Source organism: Thamnophis sirtalis, unplaced genomic scaffold (genome assembly GCF_051295495.1).
Source record: "Thamnophis sirtalis isolate CommonGarterSnake01/CBP01778 unplaced genomic scaffold, rThaSir2_p1.2 scaffold_2, whole genome shotgun sequence".
Taxonomy (NCBI): Eukaryota; Metazoa; Chordata; class Lepidosauria; order Squamata; family Natricidae; genus Thamnophis; species Thamnophis sirtalis.
Window position 1 is genome coordinate 20,519,527 of NW_028261382.1, and position 26,739 is coordinate 20,546,265.

The 26,739-nt window shown below is 42.1% G+C and overlaps 1 protein-coding gene across 1 annotated transcript; it reads left to right on the forward strand.

Moving 5' to 3' along the window:
* Positions 1 to 716: 716 nt before the first annotated feature.
* On the forward strand, positions 717 to 26,739 carry SYNM (synemin). The gene is made up of 4 exons (XM_087704372.1): positions 717 to 1,568; positions 10,486 to 10,610; positions 21,320 to 21,393; positions 22,652 to 26,739. The coding sequence occupies exons 1-4, from the start codon at positions 795 to 797 to the stop codon at positions 26,434 to 26,436; spliced, it is 4,758 nt and encodes a 1,585-aa protein (XP_087560498.1). The 5' UTR covers positions 717 to 794; the 3' UTR covers positions 26,437 to 26,739.

The following is a 26,739-nucleotide window of genomic DNA, read 5'->3' on the forward strand; positions in this document are numbered from 1 at the left end:
GGATCAGCGGTGGTATTCACTTATTTTCCCTACCGGTTTGCAAATGTGAGCATGTGAATATCACTTCTGAATTGGATGAAGATTTTAAAATGTAAAAAGATATCCAAATAATAAACCAGAAACAATGTGGATAACCTTTTTTAGTGGATTTACAAAAGGAGTTGTCACACAGGAAGGGCAACAGAAGCCTGACAAAGATAACAAGAGCTTTGGGGAAAGAGACAAAAAGAATGTGGGGGGAAAAACAGATGTTAGAATTTTCTTTGAGGAATTTAAAGATCATTGGAAGGAAGAAGAAAGATTACAAACAGTGGTTTGTCAGACCAAGGTTAAAATCATGAGTTGGTCTTTCTAATGATGCTTCATAGTTTTTCTGATTGGGATGGGACTTCGATTATTTGAAGAAAGGAAATCCGGAGGAATCTGTTTAAATAGAAATGGAAAAGAAACAATAAAATGGGGGAAACTCCACCTAACGTCTTGTCCAACTTTCCTGCCTCTCAGCTCAACATATTTTGGGTCATTTTTCCCTTTTGCCCCCCCCCCCCCCGCCCACACCAAAAATCTCTCGGGAACGGAGACTTTGGGTGGGTCCCCCGAAGAAGCCTCCCCAGGAGCGAAAGCCGCCAGCAGAGGCCGCTGCTTGGCCGCCCGAGCCCGGCGCTCTCCCCACCCTCCGGCACGTCCCGTCTCCAAAACGTCGGAGCAGCTGCCGGCAGGCCAAGAGCGGGCAGCGTGCCTCGGAGGAGCCGCTCGGGCTGGGCTGGGAGCCGGAGAACGGAGTCGGGCCGACCATGCAGCGGGACGAATGGGACGAGCAGAGCGAGCTGCGGGAGCTCAACGCCCGCCTGCAGCTCTACGTACGGCGGGTGCGGGACTTGGAGCAGGAGAACGGGCGCTTGGCACACGAGCTGGCCGCCTTGCGCGGCCGGGAAGGGCGCGCGGGCCGCTGGCAGGAGACGGAGCGAGAAGTGGCTGAGCTGCGTCGGGTGGTGGCCGAGCTGAGCCGGGCTAAAGGCGAAGGCGAGCTGGAGCGGGACGCGCTGCGCCACGAGTTGGAGAGCTTGGAGAGGCTGAGCGCGCAACTTGGAGAGCTGCGCCTCCGCCGCCTGGAGCCCGAGCTGGCCCGGCGGCAGCAGCAGCTGGAGGGGCTGTGGGCCGACTGCGCCGCTCTGGAGGCGCTGCTGGAGCAGCTCCTGGCCGAGCACGAAGGGCTGCAGGAAGCGCGCAAGCAGCGGCCGGCCGCGCTGCTGTCTGCCCCGCGCGTCCTCCGGGCCGGGCGCTCCGAGAAGCGGCAGCTGGCCTCCGACTACGCGCTGGTGCTGAGCTGGAGCTGCGCGCAGAGCCTGGAGCGATACGAGGCCGAGTTGCGGGCGCTGCAGGAGCTGGAAGGGGGCCGCCTGGGCCAACAGGACCTGCACAAGCTGCGCGCCCAGAACCAGGAGAGCCGCCGGCGCCTCGAGGAGCTGTGGCACCGCTGCCGGGAGCTTTGCGCGCTGGGCGAGCGGCTGGAAGAGGAGCGGCTGGCGCAGCAGGAAAGCCACGGCGCCCAGCTGGCCGAGTACCAGGTGAGACCGTCGGGCAGGGCGAGCGAGGAAGGCCGGGGGAGCTCTCCAAGATGCTGGGGGCTGAAGCGCTACCTTAGAGGTCCCCAAAGTTGGCAACTTTAAGACTTGTGGACTTCAACTCCAAGAATTCCGGGAGTTGAAGTCCACAAGTCTTAAAGTTGCCAAGTTCGAAGACCTTTTTAGAAAGCCGGTTGGTCGTCGGAAAAGTTTGGCGCGTTCAGGGTTTTTTCTTTTTTGAAACAGCCGGGAGAAAAAGGTGTCTCGCCTTCCTTTTCGGACTTGGTTTTCCTTGGCCAAACCCGGCGAAGCAATCTGAAGTAGTGGTAGTATTCAAGAATACAGAATAAAGGGACCTTGAAGGTATTCTAGCCCAACCCTCTCTCCAGCCGGAGACCCATTCAGGACAAATGGCTGGCCAATTTCTTCTTAAAAACCTCCAGGGATGGAGTGCTTTTGGTCAGGGTACCCTGGGATACCCAATTATGCGATGGGGCCTACTGCTTCCATTTTCTCCTTTCAGCCCCAATCCGGGAGCCTATGCAGGCAGCCGCTTTCCCAACAAACTATTTTTGTGTTTGTAAAACGTATGTTAAACACAACACTCCAGTGATGGAGCACTCACAACTTCTGGAGGCAAGCTGTTTCATTGATTCGTTAATGATACATTTAGTTTTCCTCTAATGCTTTCCTTCCTCCAAACATCACATAGATATATATAATTTCAGGGAAAGTTTACAATTTCCTGATAAAACAGGTTAACCTTATTTCCCATGCAACTCAAGAGAGCTGGTGGAGGGAGTAATTTGCCCCAAAACTATGTTCCTGCTGAAACCAAACTTTTCAATAAAGCAAGAAATCAGGTTTATATTTTGACATTCTTACTTACGTGTAAGACATTTGTCAGTATGGGTAATCCTCGACTTATGATCACAATTGAGCCCAACATTTCTGTTGCTAAGGGAGGCAGTTGTTAAGTGAGTTTTGTCCCATTTCATGACCTTTTTGACACCCTTGTCAAAAGAATCACTGAAGTTGTCAAGTTAGTGATGTGGTTGTTAAGTGAATCTGGCTTCCCCATTGACTTTGCTGGTCAGAAAGTCGCAAAACGGGATCACACAACCCCAGGACACTGCAACCGTCATAAATATGAACCAGTTGCCAAGCATGTGAATTTTGATCATGTGACCATAGGGATGTTGCAAAGGTCGTGTGAAAAGCAATCATAAGTTACTTTTTTCAGCGCCATTATAACTGTGAACGGTCACTAAATGAATGGCTGTAAGTTGAGGACTGCCTGCAGATGTTTATTGGATAGTCATCACTACCCAGGGGCCCAACCTGGCCTCTGGAAGCTGTTTTGCACTTGGCCCCAAATGATATGCACTCCGTTGGCATCTAGGCTTAATTGGTTAATTAATTAACTAAGGCCTTTCTCCTCCACTCGTTTCTCTTTGACCAAATAAGATTAGGATTCCAGTTATGGGAATAGAATTTATAGAATCACAGAGCTGGAGGGATTTGGAGGTGCTGGTCGAGCCCCTCCGCCCAAGGCAAGAGATCTTTCTTTTAAAGTTTTTTTTCCATTTTCATAAGATATAATCACATGTATACTATTACATAACCAGCATCGTGTTGTGTTATTAAATGTTTACATCAATTCATCTTACCATCAACTCCCCAAAACAATTATTGGCTCTTCTGCTCTCCATACATCATATTTGTACCTTATCCATCACTTTCTTCTCCCTCTCTCCTCCCCCTCCCTACCTCCTTTCTTCCCTCTGCCATCCTTCCTTTCTCTACTTCCCCTTCCTCTCTCCTTCTCCTCTCTCCCCTTTCCACTCCTCCTTTCTCTTCTCCTTTCCCCTCACCTTTAAGGCAAGAGATCTTATAATATCTTGGACAAATGATTGTCCAGTCTTTTCTCAAGGAATGTTAAGGATTGCCTGTACCCAATATACAATCTTTCTGGCAATTGCCCATCCAATAAAGCAGTGGTTCCCAAACATGGCAACTTTAAGACTTGTGGACTTCAACTGCCAGAATTCTTCAGCCAGCAGAGCTGGCTGGAGAATTCTGGGAGTTGAGGTCCACAAGTCTTAAAGTTGCCAAGTTTGGGAACCACTGCAATAAAGGCACCACCCTCCAAGGGACCCAGCCCATACTGCCCCTTGACCCTGGAGAAAAGAGGGTAGGGGACAGGGTTAGCCCTTCAAGCTGATTGTTGGGCTCATCTCCCAATCTTTTCTTGGGATGTTCATTTACCCATTTATAAATCTGATTTCAATGAACGTATTCTCACTGGCAACAAATATATTCAATACTGGAGAATTCCAAGCAGAACTGTTTCACTCCACTTTTAGTATAAACAGCTCTAGGCTAATTCCGAGATTTTTGCACTTTTCTCGAAGTAATAGGGTCAAGAAACTAAAAGTTTTAAACCAGTGTTTTTCAGCCTAGCCAGCTTTAACCTGTGGACTTCAATTCCCAGAAGTCCCCAGACTGGAGAATTCTGAGAGTTGAGGTAACACCATCTTAAAGCTGCCAAGGTTGAGACAGACTGATTTAAACCATGTGCATCTTTAATAGCATGATTAAGTTGTTCTCTCTGTACTACAGCTTCCAGGGCTCCTAGATTAATTCTTACTAGGTTGGTGATGGTGGCAACAATGAGGAGCTGGCCACATAAATGTGAACCTTTCTGCATAAAATTTAAAATGTGTTCTTTTCCAGCCTTTAGAATTTAAACTGCAATGAGGATTAAGCTTTCATAACTACTTCTCTGAGCTTCGGACTCCTTGCCTAATTGCAGATCAGTGTTTGCCAACCTTGGAGCTTTCAGGCGGGTGGATTCCAACTCCCAGAATTCCCCAGCTGGCTATGTATTCCTGTACTTTCCCTTTGCTACAAGTCTATATAGTTATTCATCTAGCAGATGGGGAAACGAATTTAGCCTGGTAACTTCTTCCATCTTATCCCCACGAAGCAAAACAAAACGATGGGATGGCTCACATTTTTGGCTTCCGCTCTCCAAGCCCAGGACAAAATGTTCTCTCTGGGAGAGAGAAATGAAGACATGTCACCCTTTCCAACCTCCCCTGTTGGGAATAGCATGGCCAGGTTTAAATTTCACCCAGGGCAGCCTGCCATGACCATTCTGCAGTGATTTTGGCTCCGGGGAAAGACTATGAAATGCTCAGATGGAATGGCAAGCAGCTCTTATTTTTTCCACAGGCAGCCAATTGGACTCAATGTGGAAAAAACAGGTGTTGGGACACCTGTACCATGGAGTGAAAAAGCAGCTAGGAAAGTGTAATAATATATCTCTGGGGCGGGCTGGATAAACAATATATGTCAGGGTCTCCAAGTAACACCCCCAATGAAAGAAGACTCCGAGGCTTGAGTTCCATTTTATTAGAGATGTCAAATTGGCACATCTGGGAAAACCAAAATCTGAAAGCTTCCAGGATTTCCCCACCCAAGTGAAAGTCCAAGTCTCTGCCCAGCACCCACATGTCCATCCCATGGTCCAATCAAGCACCATCCCAACTGGAGATGCCTCCCAGTCACTTCATCGCAGCTGCAGGGCAAGATGTCCTTGACTCTCTGAGAAAGGAATGTTATTTAGGCTATATATCTCCCATAATTCCCCCTCCCAGTTTCCCACAGCGTTAAATGCGGCAGGCCTGAAGGCCCAATGCAGAAGATGGCTTCCAGGCCTGACAATATATTTATTACATGAATGAAGGTGAACCCACATGTCCTGATATAATGTTGCAGGATCCCAATTGGGTTGATCACCAGGATCATAGGTTTTGTCTTTCGAGCTTTCCGACTCGGGCTGGAGCTCATCCTCAGGGAACTTCTCTCTAGCCTATCTTCATGGATTTTCTCTCTAGGTTAGGCTTAAGACAGGACACAGCAGGAATCTGAAACTTCAGAAGACAAAATCTCTGGTCCCAGTGATCAACCCAGATTGGATTCTGCACTGTTGATTACACTTGGCTAGCTACTTTCTTAAATATTTGTATTTCAATTTTATTTTGTCCAGCTCAAGAGGTCAAGCCCTATTTCCCCCACAACAGCAACTGTTGTGAAGTGGGTTGGACTAAGAGAGAGGGATTGGCCCAAACTCACCCAGTTGGCTTTTATGCCAAAGGTAGGACTAGAACTCACCATCTCCTGGTAATTGGCCCCAAATCACCCAACTGGCTTGCATGCTTAAGGAGGGATTAGAAGTCACTGTCTCTTGGTGATTGGCCAAAGTCAACTTCTCAGATTTCATGCCTAAGGTGGGACTAAATCTCACAATCCTTTGGTGATTGGCCCAAAATCACCCAGCTGGTTTGCATGCCTAAGGTGGAACTAGAACTCACAGTCTCTTGATGATTGGCCAAAGTCCACCCATCAAATTTCATGCCTAAGGTGGGACTAGAACCCACAGTCCCTTGGTGATAGGCCCAAAGTCACTCAGTTGGCTTTCATGTCTAGGAGAGGACTAGAACTTCTGGTCTGATTTCTCTAGTTCAGCACATTCACCATTGTATCAGTTGGAGTCAATATGTGGTAGTGTGGACCTCCAATTCAATACACTTTGGTCTGTTGTTGCACTTGAGGTAACACAATTGTGCCTATGGAAAATCTTAGGAGTGCCTCAAACTTCCACTTATTTCACATTTTGCTATCCCACTAAGTGTCTCCGAGAAACTCCCAGATGAGGAGAGGAAGGAAAGAAAGAGCTATCCCTCTTAACTGTTCCCAAACTCTTGGCATTCAGGGTTATATTGCCTCTGGATTCTCTGTGCTGAAAAGCCATAAATTAATCTGCTGAAATTTGCTTCTCCTGTTTTACTGCCATTAAGCTAATGGCCATTGCCGATGCCTTTTGGCAGCACAGTTTGGAAATTAATTACAAAACGAACGTCTTTTGCTTTGTTTTGGATTCCAGGCCTTCGGTCACCTTAGATGCCTCTAGGATTTTATATTGGAAGGGAAAAGGAGCTTTTTCTTCATCTTTTAGGAGACTGCAAACTGCTGCAAAACAACCTTTATGATATCCTTACTATAGTAAGTAGGGCCTTTCCTCTCCTGTGGCTACTGTTTTTAATAAGCTTAAAGGTAAAAGATAAAGATTCCCCTCGCACATATGTGCTAGTCTTTCCTGACTCTAGGGGGCGGTGCTCATCTCCGTTTCAAAGCCGAAGAGCCAGTGCTGTCCGAAGACGTCTCCGTGGTCATGTGGCCGGCATGACTAAATGCCAAAGGCGCACGGAACGCTGTTCCCTTCCCACCAAAGGTGGTTCCTATTTTTTCTACTTGCATTTTTTACCTGCTTTCGAACTGCTAGGCTGGTAGAAGCTGGGACAAGTAACGGGAGCTCACTCTGTTACACGGCGCTAGGGATTCGAATCACCGAACTGCCGACCTTTCTGACCGACAAGCTCAGCATCTTAGATGAAAGTTAATTAAGTCAGCTCTCTATCTCAAATTCCAGTGGCACACATTTTGTTCCCACTAATAGCAATAGATACTGCTTCACAGTGCTTTACAATAATAATACTTTTACTGACATGTAAGTACTCATGCAGATCATCCTTATTTAACGATCACAGTTGGCACTGGGAACTCAGTCATTAAGAGAAGCAGTCACTACGTAAAACCACAATTGTGCTTACCAGAGGTGGTATTCAGCAGGTTCTGAGCAGTTCTGGAGAACTGTTAGCAGAAATTTTGATTAGTTCAGAGAACCGGCAAATACCACCTCTGACTGGCCCTGCCCCCATCTATTCTCTGCCTCCCGAGTCCCAGCTGATCAGGAGGAACTGGAGATTTTACAGTATCCTTCTCCCTGGAGTGGGGATTTTGCAGTATCCTTCCCCTGCCACGCCCACCAAGCCACATCATGCCCACCAAGCCATGCCCACGGAACCGGTAGTAAAAAAATTTGAGCCCCACCACTTGTGCTTACCATCCGACTTCAGCTTTCCAAGTCGGTAAAGGTTGCAAAAATTTGTTGTAAAGACACCTTTTCATCACCGTCAGGACCAGGAATGGCCACTAAATGAGGCAATTGCTCAACAAGGATTGCCCGTAGGTGCATGATGAGCAAAAGGAATGGCCAAGTCTGAGAACTCTGCAATGACAAGAGGCAGAATTATGTTTATTTGGATGGTCAGAATGCTTTTCATATGAGTGACATATGGGAGATTGTGGATGGTTGCAATCCTGTCTTTTCTGTCTCTTACTGTCTCTCATATTTTAAGACCCCCATTATGTCTCCCCTTAATATTTCCCTGGCTAAACCATCCGAGCCTTTTCAACAGTAGTAACGGAGCCAAATCACTTTCCCTGCTCTTGAGCTAAAGCTCTGGGCACCCGTCTCTTGTCAGCAAAAGGTTGGCAAGATGTTAGCCAGCCCCCTTGCCAGTTCCTACCCTGTCCTCGGTTGTGACTTTCCAAGTCACTGCTCAACAGTGTTGATTTACGAGTGTGCCAGTTGTTCTGGGCCACACGATGACTTTCCTTCCCTGGCTTTGCTGTCCAGCTCACCAGCCATCCACCAGGTAGAATCCTGCAGCGGAGGGAGTCAGCCTGACTCCAGGGTTTTACTAGTGCTTCCGTAACGTAATACTCTGCTCCTCCTCCTACCCAACCCAACTCCCTGTTTGAGCATTCTTCCAAGTTGAACTAATGGGGAACAAAAAAACACACACACCCCACATCAACAGCAGCAGATAAATCATGCCAGGGAGGGAGGGAAGGAGGCAGGATAAGTGAAACTGACTGGCTCAGGGGTGGGGGTATCTATGCCCCCTTTCCAAGCTGTGGACTTTAGTTTCTGGAATTCCTGAGTTAGCACGGTCGCAAAGGGACCATAGTTGTCTAACCCCTGGACTAGCTGAACAAACATGGGGAGGAGGCGAAATGAAATGATTTAAATGGAAAAAGATTGGGAAATTGACAAAATTCTATTCAACATCCCCTATTATCTGCAGCACTGAAGAGGGAACAATTAGAGAAAGAGGGGCAGGGAGGAATAGAGAAGGAAGGAAGGAAATTGAGAAATGTTTGAGAGGGAGAAAGGAAGGAAGGAATAGGGAAGGAAGGAAAGAATAGGGAGGGAAGGAAGGAAAGAATAGGGAGGGAAGGAAGGAAAGAAAGAATAGGGAAGGAAGAAAAGAATAGGGAGGGAAGGAAGGAAAGAATAGGGAAGGAAAGGGAAGGAAGGAATAGGGAAGGAATGAAGGAAAAAATAGGGAAGGAAGGAAATAATAGAGAAGGAAGGAAGGAAAGAATAGGGAAGAAAGGAATAGGGAAGGAAGGAAAGAAAGAAGGAAGGAAGGAAGGAAAGAATAGGGAAGGAAGGAATAGGAAGGAAGGAATAGGAAAGGAAAGGAGAAGGAGGGAAGGAATAGGGAGGGAAGGAAGGAAGGAAGGAAATTGATACTCCCTTTTTTGGAATTGGTGGAGATGTAAAGAACCTGGTGGGATCAATTGATCAGGGGTTGGGATCTGCTATCACAGCAGAAAAAAGGATTGGAATCTGCCAATCCCCAAAGAGTCATTTCCAGGGTACCTCTGCACAGGTGCCAAGCAGTTTAAAGCTTCAGTGTGGAAAGCCCCCCCCCCCTGCCCACCCCCCCTGCAAAGCAAGCATTGATAAAGCTGGGCTTTTGGTCACACAGCTACAGGTGTCCTCTATTTACAACCTTATGTCTAGTGAGAAAGTTACAATGGCAACAAAACAAGTGACTTACGACCGCTTTTCACACACTTATGACCGTGGCAGCCTCCCTGTGGTCATGTGATCAATTTATGACGGTTGCAGTGTCCCCGGGTTATGTGATCCCCTTTCACGACCTTCTGCCAAGCAAAATCAATGGGGAATCCAGATTCACTTAACAACCATATGACCAACTTAACAACTGTAGTCATTCACTTAACAACTGTGGCAAGAAAGGTCACCAAATGGGGAAAAGCCTCTCTTAACAACTGCCTTGCTTAGCAACAGGAAATTTTGGGTTCAATTGTGGTCATAAGTCCCCCCACCCCAGAAAATTCTTTATTTTTTTGTTCTCTTACATACCATTTTAAGTATACATTCACATAATTGTTATTTTTCTTTACATTTATCATTCTTATACATTTATTATTTCCTTTAATATATTATAATATACATTTTGGGTTGCTTTATTTACCATCCCTCCTGTTGTAACACCACCTTATTTTCCCTTCCTTTTCTCCCTCCCTCCTTTCTCTACTTTCTTCCTTCTTCCTCTCCTTCCCCTTCCTTCTTCCTTTACCTTTTTCCTACTCCTACTCTTCCTCTTCTCCTTCCTACCCTCTCTCCTTCTCTTCCTCTCCCTTCCATCCTCCTCTCCTTATCTCTTTCTTCTTTCCCCCCTCTTCCTTCCATTCTCTCTTCCTCTCTCCCTTTCTTTTCTATTGTTATAGCTGTCTCTTTCAAATCTCAGTTTATGTTTCCTTGGGATGGCATTTCCGCAAACCCAAATATAATATGATATCATTTCTTATTCCCTTACCTTCACTAATCTATCCTAACTATATTTCCCCTTTTATATCTCGTTCTTGAATATATATTTATATATTTAATATTTTCTTTTCTGATTTCCCCTTCTTCCCTCCCTTTTCCATTTAACAGTGCATCGTCTGAATTCTATATCTTCTCCACACTTTCTTTTCTAGTTTCCTTTTTTCTAGCCAATCATAAAATCTTCCCCATGTCTTGAAGTACTCTGATTCCTCTTTATCCTTTATTTTCATTGTCAACCTATTCATCTCTGCACAATCTAATATCTTTTTTCTTATCTCTTCATCTGTTGGTAGCTTACATTGTGGTTGTAAGTCAAGGACCACCTGTACCACCCAACACTCAAGGTTATTTCTGTGTTTTCAGATGATAATTGAAGCCCTTCAAGAAGAGAAGAGCTACTTGACCATGTCCATCGCAGAGTACCTAAAGGATTACCATGAACTCCTGCAAGTGAAAGCTGGACTCAGCCTGGAAATAGAAACTTACAGGTAAAAATATTTTTACATTCTGTGGGAAATTGAAGCAACCTTGGCTTCATTTTACACTTGGTCAAATCCCAGAACAAGTTTTTGAGGTTCTTGCTGGGATGAAACTTTTGCAGAATTGGAAGGAAAGATAAAAAGCCTTGATGAGTAACAACAGGAGTGGGATTCAGCCAGTTCGGTCTGATTTGGGCAAACGGGATGCTAATTTTGCATCTGGTTCACCAAACCAATTGTTGCAACGACTGACTGGTTCCGCCCACCCCTCCCCTCCTAGGAGTCTCCATTTGGCCCATTAATCATGCCTGGTAAGTATAGAGCCCGCGTGGAGGGAGTGGGAGGGCGAAGAACGGGCCTACCGGAAGTTCCAGAAGTCTGAAAATGGGCCTGTTTCTGGCCTCTGGAGCCCGGGGGAACCTGTTTTCACCATCCAGGAGGCTCAGGGAAAGCCTCCGGAGATGCCAGATTGACTTCTGCTCTGTGCTACATCTAACATGATCTCTGCAAATATATATCAACTATAAAAAAGGAATTATAAAAAAATCTCTGCTCCCTCTGAAGCAAGCAATATTTTCCCCCCCATGTTTCCTTTTGCGTAAGTAAAAGTCCTAATGCTTCTTGTTTGAATAACAACTTTTAATTGAACAAATTCCTCTCCTGGGTGTTGACTTCATAATACAATTCATCCTTCTGAAAGAACCCAAAGTAGCCCTGGAAGACTTCTACTTTTTCAAAAGAATAAATTTCAGCCAGACTGATTACATCACAGGGAACAAAACAAGTAAAGCCCAGAATTTAGTTCTTGTTCCCTTTTTGCCTGGCAGTGGTGATAAAACTCATGTTCAAAGCACACAAGAGGCCGTTGAAGTTAAAAGACAAATCTCATTGGTGGGGAAAAAAAGGAACAAGAGGTTAGAAGTCCACTTCTGCCATATAGGTAATCCTCAACAATTTTTGAGCCCAAATTATTTGTTGCTAAGTGAGATAGTAGTTAAATGAGTATTGCCCCATTTTGGTCACAATTGTTAAGTGAATCACTGTAGATATGAAGTTAGTAACACAGTTGTTAAGTGATTCCTAGTCGGAAAATATGACTTCAGCAACAGAGTGGTCAACGCCTGGAATGCTCTACCTGACTCGGTTGTTACTTCCTCAAACCCCCCACAGCTTCAACCTCAAACTGTCTATCGTGGACCTCACCCCATTCCTAAGAAGTCCATAAAGGGGGTGTGCATAAGCACACCAGTGTGCCTACCGTTCTTGTCCTACTGTCCCCATTTAATTGTACCCATTTCCTTTGTTCATGTCCATGTTCATACTTATACCTGCTATCTTATACATGTTGGACAAACTAATAAATAAATAAAATAAATCCAGGTCATGGTTGTCCAAAAGATGCCTTTTTCAAGAGGCCACTGGACTTCCTTTGTTTTTCTTTGAAAATGTTTCGCTTCTCATCCAGAAAGAGTGCAGAGAACAGCAACCAGGATGATTAGGGGACTGGAGGCTAAAACATAAGAATGGTTGCTGAAACTGGGCATGGCTGGTCTAGTGAAGAGAAGGACCAGGGGAGACAGAATAGCAGGGTTCCAGTACTTGAAGGGCTGCCACAGAGAGGAAGGGCTCAAGCTATTCTCCAAAGCACCCAAAGGCCAGACAAGGAATAATGGATGGAAACTGAACGAGAGATTCTACCTGGAAATAAGGAGAAATTTTCTGACAGTGAGAGCAATCAACCTATGGCGCAGAAGTTACCTTTGGAGGTTGTGGGAGCTTCATCCCTAGAGGCTTTCAAGAAGAGACTGGATTGCCATCTGTCATAAATGGTGTAGGATCTCCTGCTTGGATGAGGGATTGGACTAGATGACCTACAAGGTCCCTTCCAACACTGTTAATCATCCAAGAAGCTTCTTCAGCTCTGACTGAATAGTGGGGCAGTTGAATTCCATTCCCCACCATCCAGTCAGAGCTGAAGAGGCTTCTTGGATGAGAAAATCTTCAAAGAAAAACTAGAAAGTCCAGTTGCCTCTTGAAAAAAGCACTTTTGGGACAGTTATTAAGTGAATCTGGCTTCCCCATTGACTTGTCAGAAGGTCACAAAAGATGACCATATGAGCCCAGGTCACGGCAACCATCATCAATATATGCCAGTGGCCAAGCATCTCAATTTTAATCATGTGCCCACTGGGATGCTGGAATAGTCGTGTGAAAAGCAGTCATAAGCCATTTTTTCAGTGCCATTGTAACTTTGAATAGTCACTAAACAAAAAGTTGTAAGTTGGGACTACTTATGCTGAAATCAGGTTCTTTAATTTTTCTTCAAGGTATTCATCCTGCTGATGATTTGTATTATTGTGTAAAAAACAAAGGAACCCTTTACACATTATACTTTATTTGTTCTCATTGTCACTTTTTACTGACGGGAGAACTTAAATGCAAACAGGCTTTTTAATTAATTTAGCACTTAGAATAATAGAGTTGGAAGGGGCCTTGGAGGTCTTCTAGTCCAATCCCTTGTTTGGGAAGGAGCCTTTCTAGACAAATCCTGTCTCTTCTTGAAAACCTCTAGTGATGGTGCATCCACAACCTACAAAGGCAACCTGTTCCACTGATTAATTGTTCTCACAGTCAAGAAATTTCTCCTTAGTTCTAAGTTTAATCTCTCTTTGATAGGTTTTGAGTCCCTTAATTTCCTATCTTGCCCTCAGGTTCTTTGGAGAATAAGCTGTACCCCTCTTCTTTATGACAGCCCCTCAAATATTGGAAGAGTGCTATCATGTCAACCCTTGTCCTTCTCTTTGTTAGGGTACATATCAGGAGTGGGTTTCAAAAATTTTTACTACCGGTTTGGTGGGCGTGGCAAGATGGGGGGGCATGTGACTGAGTGGGTGTGGCCAACTTGAACGTCACTCATGCACACTCAGTCACATGACACACACACCCCCCTCACCAATCCATGCCCACCAAAATGGTGGCGAAAAGTTTTGACCGGGGAGGCGGGGGGTCTCCAGCCATGCCAGAGCTAAGGGTGTGCCTGTAAACTACCCAGTAAGAAAAAAAAAGTTTTTGTCCTCCCTGGCCCCCAGGGACACTCTGCAGGCTTCAGCACAGCTGGGGGAAAGGAAAAACGACCCATTTTTTGCCCTTTTTTTGCAAAAAACGAAGGCATTTTTCCCTTCCCCCAGCCCTGCTGAAGCCTGCAGAGTGCTTCTGGAGTCGGGGGGTAGGCAAAAATGCCTCAATTTTTGCAAAAAATGGCCCATCTCTAGGACCTCTCTGGGACTGGCATGTGCACACCATTAAAAAAAGGGGGGGGTTATATTTTTTCAATGAAGATTATTCTGCGTATGTGTAGGACAGAAAATAAAGATAGTGGCGCCCAGGATAAAACCGGTACAGTCATGTGTCCGGTCGTGTCCAGTCGAGTTACTACCTATTTGGCCGTACCATGCCAATAGGAACCCACTCCTGGTACATATGCCTAATTCTCACAACTGTTAATCGTACGGTTTTGCCTCCAAACCCCTTATTATCTTTTCACTCTTCTGTGCGCTCTTTCTTAAGCACCCACAAAATTAGACTACATTTCAAAAATGTGGCTTCAAGGCACCCCAAACCTTTGCTAATGTCCTTTGTGCTTTTCTCCAAGATTATAAACATCAAGACTGTTCATTTCATAAATTGGACCAAAGACAGAGCAGAAGCAATTCAACTGCTAATGTTCCTTTTTTCCTTTCTGTGTTTGTCAAGTGGTTTTTATTTGCAGTATTTAATGTGAATGCACTGCTTGTTTCTAGCAGTTCATGCTGTGAGATCTAACATTTAAAGATGTGTTTGGCTCCCTTTTGCCATATACAGTGAGTGCTTCAGCTTGGGATTTATTTTTAGTGACTTCTGTGTTGCTCTGGAAACTGAGCAAACTGTTGTTTTATCAGTAGCCAGCAATCATTAGTCAAACTTCCTGCATTCCTGCTTCCTGTCATCATAGTTAAAGCTTTTAAGGACTTCAGTTGGGAAGGAGTTAGAGAAGATCTTCAGATTTGTTTTTCTGGATTGTAATCTTCTTACAAGGAGAAATGGGAATAAACTGCAGTTTTGAGAGACCGAGAATAGCAATAGCATTTAGGTTTATGTACCAACCCATAGTGCTCTTACAACACACTCTGAGTGGTTTACTATGTAGACCCATTATTTGCATGTTGCCCTCAATAATCCAGGTCCTCATTTTACTGACCTCAGAAGGATGGAAACCTTGAGTTGGACAGGATTGAACTCCTGGCAGTGGGCAGAATTTGCCTACAATATTGCATTCTTTTTTTACACACATATCAATATGTGAACAGCGTGGCACCTGAGAGTGTAATACAAATAAAACTAATAAAATTAATCATAGTTATTACATCCAGCCACCTTATATATTTCTAATAGTAACACATATTAAGTTGCAGCCTGTCATTATTCAATTATTCCATGTTTTCTCTTGTTATTGTTCTTATTTTATTATATAAAAGTGTATACATTAATATTCCCCCTTTCTCTTATTTCTATCCCTTATTCTAATTTTTAATTATGTCATCCTTTATTAAAAATGTTTTCTTTCTATCCTACCTAACTTCTAGTCATGTCACCTACCTAAAAAAAAGAAAGAAATAGAGAGAAAAAGAAAAGCAAATCAGAACAACAGCAATAAGGAGAAATCATTTATCCATTGTCTCTTGGCCGCTTCAATACTTTAATTGCTATGCTTTTTTTGACTTCTCTCCCATATTCCTCTGTTGGATCTTTGTCTCTGTCTGCATCCACTTTTTGGCTGCTCAATCTGCATATTCAGTTTTGGTTGCCACAATTTTAAAAAGATGTGGAGAGTCTAGAAAGAGTGCAGAGAAGAACGACGAAGAGGATTGGGGGACTGGAGGCTAAAACATATGAAGAACGGTTGCAGGAACTGGGTATGTCAAGTTTAATGAAAAGAAGGACTAGGGGAGACGTGATAGCAGTGTTCCAATATCTCAGGGGCTGCCACAAAGAAGAGGAGTCAAACTATTCTCCAAGGCACCTGAGGGCAGGACAAGAAGCAATGGGTGGAAACTAATCAAGGAGAGAAGCAACTTAGAACTGAGGAGAAATTTCCTGACAGTTAGAACAATTAACCAGTGCAACAACTTGCCTCCAGAAGTCATGAATGCTCCAACACTGGAAGTTTTTAAGAAGATGTTGGATAACCATTTGTCTGAAATGGTATAGGGTTTCCTGATTAAGCAGGGGGTTTGACTAGATGACCTTCAAGGTCTCTTCCAGCTCTGTTATATTCTATTCTATTTCTCCCATCTCTACCCTCTTCCATTGCCTAGTTTCCAAATTTTGGATACAACAGTGCATTCTAAACATATCCTATAGATATAAATTTTCTTACAAATGAAGGTGAATATATGTGTCTCAGGATAATGTTGCAGAATCCAGTGTGGGTGGGTCACTGGGATTAGAGGTTTTGTTTTCCGAGTTTTCGGACTCATGCTGGAGCATGATGACTAGGGAACTTCTCTCTGGGCAGCCACTTGTCTGGAATGGTATAGCATGTTCTCCTTGAGCAGAGGGTTGGACTAGAAGACCTCCAAGGTCTCTTTCAATTCTGTTATTGTGTAAAAATTTGTCTCCAGTGAGAGGGAAATCCATCACATCTCAAATACGAACTGGTCCAAGGCAAGACCTAGTGAAGAGAAAATAAATTATTCTTTAGCTAGAAAAGCTAGGAGGAAAAGGCCTGGCATTTAAACCTTGGAGCAAACATACATATGAATTCTTTTCTGTGTTATAACTTTGGTGGATCAGTGTTTATACAGCTTCTGTCTTGTCTACAATAAATCAACTTAGTTGGTTCTGTCCTGTTTGCGAGCTTCTGTTGGAAGCAAGTTCCTACATAATGAATCATGTTCAGAGAGTAAAAATATATTGTCCAAGACATTGTTTCAATATTGGCCATTTTTTAAAAAATACTGAGAATTTGATGCTAACATTTAATCAAATGCTTCTTACCTGCAATTTTCATCCACTGATTCTAGAGCAGCAGAGATCACATCGGTTCCACATTCTACATCTTCCTTCAAATATTTGTATAAATGTTGTAGTACAATTTGTCAAAGTCCTCGGCTATTAGTAATTCTCATAATATATCAGGTGCAGTCTGATCAGAACAGGAAAAAACAGCTACTTTCCATGATCACAATGCGTCTAAATAAATAATTTTTTTTAAAAAGTTCAGTTGCAATTCTTTAAAAATTAGTGCACCATAATACATACATACATACATACATACATACATACATACATACATACATACATACATACATACATACATTTATATTCATAGAGGACAAATAAAATTAAGCATTGTATTCAACACAGAATTTTATCCATTCATTTATTTACTTTCCTTGTATTTTACTTAGGGGACATTTCAATTCGTGTAGCAATATTTAAACTGATTACAAATCAGTGAAACTCCTTGGCTGCATTATTGTTTTATAACTCTGAATGAACAGAATAAGTAAGATTTCCTCGGTGTTTAAATGTTGTGGGTCTTTAAAGGCACATATTGCTTTCCAGGAATCTTAGCTATCAAACATTTCCAAATGAGCTCCTTCTACAGCGTAGATAATTGTCCTGCATTATCAGCTCAAAGCAGTTGGCAGAGCAAAACTGAAAATGTTGTTTTGAGAGATTACAGAGTTTAAAATATTGTACTGGTTGCCTTTAATGAACCGAGCATTTAATAGCTGTAGGAGAGTGTCCGTATTGCTGTAGTTTTAACTTTAGCATTTCTTACAGGTTTTTTTAACCAGCAAACCATTTGACAGACTGATTTATTGTATCTTAACTAAGTTGTACGCCCTTTTATATCTTGATTAATTATTATATAGATATTATATATATATATAATTTTATATATATATAAAAGCCAAATATCACTCACTCCTCATAAAATTTCCAGAACTATAAAGCCTACAAACTTGAAATTTGGCATGCATGTTCCTCTTGGCTTCTAGGTGCTCACTAAGAAAGGATTTTTCGAAATGACCAGCAGATCATTAGTATTTCTTATACAGTAATTAACATGCTCTGATGCTAAGGAGTTCTACTCCCCTGCCCCATCTGAAAAGAACTCTGCTCCAACTGCCAGTTTCCTCACATTCCATTACCTCAGTTCAAACTGGCAGATATTCCACTCCTTCATTCAGGAGCGGTCTGGGGCTCCTTACAGTACCTCACCAAAATGTCTTCACCTTCTACCTATGAAATTGCTTCCCGACTCAAGGCGGCGGGAGAGATATTCTTTTATGTGTTTCAATCACCAACCACCACTGAGCCAATGGATTGAACTGGAGTGAACTGGATTTCTCCTGCACTGCCCAATCACATAGTTTCATCGTGAAGCACGGGTATCCAACTAGCTTAATATAATTAAAAAGACTCAAAAAGATATATTTTTCAAAAATACTCTGTTTCAGAGAAGGAGTCAATTGTCAGTTAGCAATTATACTGAAAGGGATATCCTAACTATTATGGTCAATTAGAGCTATTGAATTTTCTTATTTAATATTACCGATCACCTGAATTGCTTGAAGCATCCGATGACTTTTTCCAATCAAGCGCCAAGGAAAATCAGGAGATCTAGGCAGTTCAAATGGGTATAAACATTTATTGCAAGCTTAAGCTCTCTACAGGAATCTGACCAACTAATGGTTAAGAGAAATGAGCGGGAGAGGCATTCAAGGTGGGCTGGGCTTAGATCTGCGGGGGTGCAGAGACTCATGACTGATGATGCCTTTGACCCTTCCCTCCAGCTCAGCCTGGTCATGTCCTACACTTACTTTGAAGATGCAATAGATTGAACAGGAAACCTTCCATAGAGTCCATGTGTCAGTTCCTATACTGGTAGTCCCCAACTTACAACCATTTGTTTAGCAACTGTTAGAATGGCACTGAAAAAAGTGACTTATGACCAGTGCTCAAACTTTAAAAACTCACGTGATCAAGCTTTGGTTATATTTATACCATTGGTTATATATATTTGACCATTGCAACATCTCAAAGTGATTATCATTTGCAACCTACCTAGCTGGCTTCCCATAAGTCAATGGGGGACGCTGGAGTCTCTTAAAATTGCAGTGATTTCCTTTACAATGGTAGCAAAAATGGTCATAAAAACAGGCAAAACTTACTTAACCACTTTCTTATCATCAGAAATTCTGGACTCAATGATGGTCTTAAGGCAAGGATTTACTAGTGTTTGCAACAATCCATGCTTAATTTTCATGGAGTATTCAATCATTTTTTCTTTCTTTTTTCTACATTTTATTCATAAACACTTTTTTAAAAAAACAGTAAATTGTCAGGGTATATCATTTACAAATAGAAAAGGCCAAAAAATTTACAGCAACAAATTGCAGCTTCCTGCAATAACACCAGCAGAACTGCAAAAAAATGCGTTACTCAGAATATCTTATATTTTAAGAAGGTTCTTGGTTGATACCTAGGACGCTGGCAGCAAACTGTATCAACCATTAGCACCAGTCACTGGTATTTGTAACACATTTTTGAATGTTCAGTTGGCTGAGTTTCATATTTAATGATGTAATAATAATAATAATGATAATAACGATAATAATAATGTTGAGAAGGTTTTAGAGAATGAGAAAGTCAAGATCTTGAGGGACTTCAGAATCCAGACTGACAGGCACTTGGCCCACAACACACCTGACATAACAATAGTTGAAAAGAAAAAAGTATGGTTCTTTGACATTGCAATACCTGGAGATGCACGAATTGAAGATAAACAGCAAGAAAAATTTACAAAATACCAGGACTTGCAAATTGAGGTTGAAAGACTGTGGAAAAAGAAATCATGTGTTGTCCCAATTGTAATTGGAGCCCTTGGAGCAATACCTAAAGGGCTACCTTGCTATTTGAAAATCCTAAATTTACCTGACTTGAACATTCTGATTCTACAAAAAACTACACTACTTGGAACAGCTTATATCCTCCGACGTTATCTTAACAGTTCCTAGGTCCTTGGTTAGGACTCGAGCTGTTGAGCTACCAACCAGCCCCAAAGGCTGTGAATCTCACCAAAAATTAACCATGCAATAATAATGATGATGATGATGATGATGATGATGATGATGATGATGATGATCATCATCATCATCATCATCATCATCATCATCATCATTATCATCACTATTTGGAAATTCTAAATTTATCAGACTTGAACATTCTGATTCTACAAAAACCACCCTACTTGGAATAGCTTATATCCTCCGATGTTACCTTAACAGTTTCTAGGTCCTTGGTTAGGACTCGAGCTGTTGAGCTACCAACCAGCCCCAAAGGCTGTGAATCTCACCAAAGATTAACCACATAATAATAATATAACCAAAAAGCTTTTAGCTAAGTTTTGTCTTACATTAAAATATTTACATTTTGGTTGATTATTGTAATTATGCTTATATATTCCTATTTTCAGTGCTAACATTTATGATCTTACTATTCTCTAATTCCTACCTCTTGCTTCTATCAATTCATAGAATTTATTCCAAATCATATAATATTCTGTATCTTCTTTATCTTTAATTTTGAAGGTTAATCTAACCCCATGATTTTCGCCTGATTTTTGGCCGTTTTTTGCTGAAAAATGGGGGATTGTGCGTGCATGCGTGGGGGGAGGGCATTGCATTATGGGCGTGAGCATGCACGCACATGACCCCCCCCCCCCATGCTCCCACTTTTGGCACACCTCGACAAAAAGATTAGCCATCACTGATCTAACCATTTCTGTACAGTCTAAAATTTTTCGAATTACAATCTCCCCTGGCGTGGTGTTCACATTTCCCCAATATTTAGCATATATGATCCTTGCTGCTATCAGTATATGTAAAACTAAATATGTAGTCCCTTTATCACAACCCTCTGGTAATATATCAGTACCTAGGAGACATGTTTCTGGTTTCAACTCAATATTTTTCAGTGATATTATCCCAGTATGCAAAATTCTCCTCTCCTTCGAATTCTATTAAAAAAAAAGATAGCAGACTGAATTTCAATTACATGCCGTGTTAATTCAGTTGGTCGGTAGACAACGTAATTTGCGTTCCCTTCTGGTTCTGCAAATGCTATAATGTGAAAGATTTAACTTGAATGTTTTTGATTTAAATCAGTTAAAAAATGTGATTAGCCAAAGTTATTTAGAGACCTTGGTTAAAGTTAATCAAGACTGATTCTATTCACGGGCCAGGCAGAAAAATTAATTTCCCAAAGGGAAAAGAGATGTAAATTTTTGTCTGAGACAGAATGTGTAAGAAAAAAGAAGAGGAAATACGAGCTTGTAGCATTCTTGCTTTCATAAGTATTGCAGTGAAAATTAAGGAAAGCAGATGTTGCCCTGGATCAGTGCATCCCAACCTCAGCCATTTTAAGATGGGTGGACTTCACCTCCCAGAATGCCTCAGTCAACATGGCAGCATGACTGGCTGGGGAATTCTGGGTGTTGAAGTCCACCCATTTTAAAGTGGCTGAGGTTGGGATGCACTGTGGTTGCTTTGTTCATGTTCATATTTCTAATGGATAAACGCTGCACTGGACATATATACATTTTAATTTGGGCAGGACATACAGATTTTAATGTGTTATTAACTCAGTTTTGTTTTTCTGTACGGCAGAGCTTTGCTAGAAGCAGAAGGTCGCCAATGGATTCTCATGTGGAATGAAGAACATGGAAGAAGGTTACCCCAAGGTACGAAAGATGGAAATATATCAATGCATTTAAAAGCAGAAAGGATGGGTCAACATCCATTCCTGCTTTGTTGCAAACTATATGGAGCCTGTATAATGAGATACACTGTATACAGGTAGTCCTCAACGTACGACTGCAACTGAGGCCAATATTTCCGTTGTTAAGCAAGACCGATGTTACGTGAGCTTTGCCCCAGGTTGTAAAATCAGGGGTTTCTGACATGCAAAGTCAAATGGGAAGCTGGTTTCTTTTAACAACCATGTGATTCACTTAACAGCTGCAGTGATTTGCTTAACAACGGTGGGCAAAATGGTCGTAAAATCAGACCCAACTTACTTAACCACTTTGCTTAGTAATTCTGCTTCCAATTGTGATTGTAAGTCAAGGACTACCTGTACTAAGAGTTGTAGGATTCATCCTTCAAAATAAGAAAGGAACGTAGCAATTTATAAAATCACTATTATATTTGAGTTAGGTAAATGCAGTGGGAGTATAGTAATTGGTTCGTCCAGTGGATTTCACATCAGCTGATTGAAAGAAATTAAAAACGTGCATGAACTTTATTTTGGCTTCCTTGTAAATTTCTTGTAGTAGTTACACACTGAATACGTGTCATGGGTTTGCATTTCATTTCGTGTGCCGAAATATCATTTTGTCACTTTTCAGAGTACAGTGAGTGGCATATAAATTTAATAAATAAAATAATAATTGGCTTGTTAAGCAGGACAAATTTCATTTGCTTTGGCAATGTATAGTAATAAAGAATATAAAAACTGGAGCAGTTATAAAGCCCTATACCCCAAACGGTCATCTCTTGTTTTGCAAAGAGATGCAAAAATGAATAGAACTGATAGCAAACCAGATCTATTTTTTATAGGTTCAGACTGTGATTAGATTTAAGCCTAAAGCTTATTGCTATGTGGTCTAGTGGTTAAAGCATCAGGCTAGAAAGCTAGAGACTGTGAGTTCAATTCTTGTCTTAGCTATGAAAGCCAGCTGGATGACTTTGGGCCAATCACCAGGATCCTGTGAGTTCCAGTTCTGTCTGAGCCAGCTGGGGAATTTGAGTCAGTCACTCTCTCTTTGCCAACTCACCTCACAGTGTTGTTTTTATTGTGAGGAAAATACGAGGAGGAAGGTGTGTTGGATATGTTTGCCACCTTGAGTTATTTCTAAAAATAATAAAGGTATGTTACAAAATAAATGAATAAGTAAGTACACGGTATTAATAATATCCATTATCATTTATCTCCTGCAGGTGACCGAAATCTGCATTACGATTATAGCAACCGATACTCCGCTTATCAACAGGAGAAAGGAAGAAAAGCTCTTCCCGCAATCCCAAATGTTGACCTAAGATACAAATTCCCACAAACAAATATGAGCCGCTCTGTGTTTTCTTCATCTAGGACAGAAAGTGCTAGAAGGCAAAGAATTCTCCCTGAGAAAAAAGCGCTACCAAAAGAACCCTTCAGGCCAGGACAGCGTCCTTCAACTACTACCGAAAGGCATGTGACTCATGAAAGGAGCCTGATTGGACAGAGAGAAAGACAAAGTTTTACGTCGCCTTATCGGATGAGCAGAGACAGTGACCTTCAGCCAAGGCCACCAGCGCCTGAAAGGAAGACAACCGAAATGGGAAGTATGGCGTCTGCTTTGAAAGAGTCCACTATCCTTCAGAAGCAAATGAAAAGGCCGATGAGTTCTGAAGGCATCAGGTCCACTGTGATCATCACTTCACCTCTGTCTCCCAGCTCAACTTCTTCTTCTTCTAAAGGAAGCCAATATGAGACGAGGGAAGGAATTTTGGGTTACATCAATGAACTAATCAAAGAGGGCAAGCCAGGAAAAGAAGAAAAACATGTTTTGGTAGAAGGAGTTGAGCAGAAGGAAAAATTGGCTGAAGAAGCAACAGGTTCTGCTACGAAGAATTTTGAGAAATTGTACGGGGTAGAAAAAACAGTTCAAAAGAAGGCCGAAGTGAAGGAAGTGGAGAACAAAGAGGATACAGTGGAAGAGAGTATCTTTAAGAGAAAGGAAGAGAAATTAATGAAAGATAATGTGCCTTTTAGAAGATGGGAGGAACAGATTAAAGTGGAGGCAGAAGGAAAGAAGATTCCAAAAGATACAGAAACGTTTGGAAGGGAGAAAATTGTGACCACCTCCTCAAAAACCCAAGAAACTTTTGAAGTCCCCATTTATTCAGGACATACTGAAGGCAAAATCCTACAGAAGAATCACAATATAGAGATAACACTGCAAGACTTCCAAACTCCTCCAGAAAAATCAAAAGAAGAAGCTGAATTTAAACTCGGGAATGAAATGACTCAAGGTTATAGAACCAAAGAAGAGGATTCTGAAATAGATGCTTCACACACTGAGAGTATAGCAGAGAGCATTGTTTCTGACATCCTTAAAGGTTTTGTACAAAAGTCTTCAGAAGAAGGACTTCCTCCCGAAGCTAAAATAACTTCCTTCGAAAAGGAAGAAATTTCTGAGGATGGAAAAGTGAAAACCAAGATCAGCATAGAGTCCACAGTTCAAGAAGATGACCTTGATGCGTCTAATAAGTCTGAATTAGGAAGTTTCTTAGAGAAAGATCTTAAAAAAGTATTGGAGGATACCAAAGGAAGTTTAGATGAAAATGTCCTAGACAATATAATTAATGTTGGGATGAAAGGAATGGAAAACAAGGCCAAGAGGACTATTAAAGTTGAGATCATTGAAGAGCCCGCAACTATAGTTGATGAAAGGGTGGAGTTTTCAACCCCATTCGAAGTAGAAGAAGCAGAAGACACATTTCTCAATGTGAGAGAACATCCATATCATAGTGATAAAGAGAAAGCCACCCCAAGTGTTTCTGGAGACCGTAAGGAAAAACAACCCGATGAGATTGTGTCTCATGTGGAAGAAGTATCTGAGGGAGATGATGTTGTGGATGAAGAAAAGTACTTTGTTTCCACTCCAGATGAATACCCGTTTGGATATGAGGAAGGAGAAGGTTCCACCTATGGTCAAATCCATTTTGAAGAAGAATCAACAGTGAAATATTCTTGGCAAGATGAATTTCTGGAAGGGTCTCAAACCAACATAAAGGAGGGTCTGGCTTCATCAGAAATGATTTATCAAGTAATTGGTGCAGATGCCGGGCCGTTTATCTCAAAGGCAGAAGCCCCCAAAGAACAGGTGGCCCATGCTGAATCTCTAGTTATTGAGAAGGAGATTAAAATCCCACATGAATTTCAAGAGTCAATAAAGGAGGTTTTTTCTCACCATTCAAAGGATCCTACACATCAGTTGAAAGAGGCACTAGGGAAGCTTGAAGCAACTCTTCCAGAACTTGTGAAACAGGAACTTGGTGAACTCACTGAAGAGGACAAAGCTGACTCTAGTACCTTGGAAGTGGATATTAAAAAAGTAGAGCACCCTGAAAAAGAGGGTGTATTTACTATCGTTGCAGAAGTTAATTTATCCCAGACAATAGACACTGACCAGTTGAGTACAGAGTGGCTTGGTGAAGTTGGGGGCGATCAGATGAAATTGTCCAAACAATCACCAAATGAAGGTAGCTTTGAGCAATACATAAAGCAAGAACCAGAAACTTGGCAGGATGAAAAACATCACGTAGATGTTTCCTCCACACTTTGGACCACAGAAGACACCAGTAAGAGAGAAGATGCCTATCCTAAGGAGTCATTTGATATCAACAGACACATCCGGCATGTTGTTGTTGGTCCAACTGAAATCCGTAAGACTGAACATGTCTTTTATGAAGGTCCTACTTCTGACACTCTGGAGTTTGGAACAGTGGACTTTACAACAGGAGTATCCACAGATGCAGGTCAATTCAAGAAGGAAATAAAGTTGAGTCCTGAAATAACGGAAACCACAGAAAAAATAATTTATAGAAGTCCTATTTATACATCTGAAGAAGTGAGTAATCCTGAAAATTCTACTCACATCCAGATTTCAAGTGATATCAGATCCTCCAAGCATATCACATTGGATTCCAAACAAATTGTTGAAAAAATTACGTTTGAGGGATCAGCTTCAGACTTGTCATCAGCTAATAGAAGGGATATCTTTTCCCAGATGAAAGATCCCATAGCAATGAGCACATCAGTAAGTCACATCCAAATAGATCCCAAAGAAATACATGTTGAACGAGAAATCTATGAAGTGCCTTTTTCCACTGGAGACCATGATCTGTTTGAAGAAACAGTGAAAAAGATTACATTAGGACAGAAGGACACGTCAACATCTGACCAAAACATTTATGAAGGTTCCTTCACCAAGACATCAGATGATGGTTCCACCAAGCCTGGTGAGGAGAAGGTGCTGGATGTTAACACTACAATCGGACATATCAAATTAAGTCCGAAGGAATTTGTAAGTGAACAAATTGTTTTTACAGAGCCCATTTCTGAACAGCACCAAAAGGTCCATGAATTGGGGCAGATGCTTTCTTCTGAAGGGTCGGTACATCGTATTAAATTAGGGCAGAAAGAAGTCCAGAGCCATGATTTCATGTCCCAAGATTTTGTTTTGGAATCTCCAGGAACTGGTTCTCCACAAGAAGACACCTTGGAAAAAATAAGTCCTGCAGAGATCAGCAGATCAACACATCACATTCAGATTGGGCAAAGGCTCCATAGTCCTGATACTCAACTCTTCAGCGGTATGGAATTTCCCCACACGGATGGACTCTCAGAAAACAGCAAATCTGTTGGGCAAATCAGAATCGGACAGAAAGAAACGTCCTTTACCTTCCAGATGGACATAAGCAAAATGGGTGGGAGAGAGCCACAAGCTACCCTAGTTGTATCAAGTAGACAAGAAGCAGGTCAACCTGAAGGCGGGATGGAAGAGGTTTGGAAAGACCCAGAGAGTGAGCAGAAGTCAGAGGAGTCCACGTTCGATCAAACTGTGCAACTGCAAAGAATGGTTGACCAACGATCGGTGATTTCGGATGAAAAGAAAATTGCCCTTCTCTACCTCAATGAGAATGAGGGGGAAGAGGAGGACCAGGGACCCTGGTTTTAAAAACTAACATTTCCAAGTTTTGTTTTTTTAAAAACCTAGAAGCTTAACTGCTGCATCGATGAGTTTTAAACCTGGGAATATCTCGTCCTTTTGTCCTGAACGAAGGAGGTGGAACGTAAATTTTCTGATGCAGTAATATTTTAGCAGCATTCTTTTCTTAAATTACGTAAGATTTCATTTTACTGATGCTGTGGATATCTCAACACGATTTTTTTTTGTAGTTTCCTTGTTTCTGTTTGAGAAAGGATTTAAGTGGATATAGGAAAATACCATTTTTGCTCAATTTAAAAAGAGTAGCCTTTT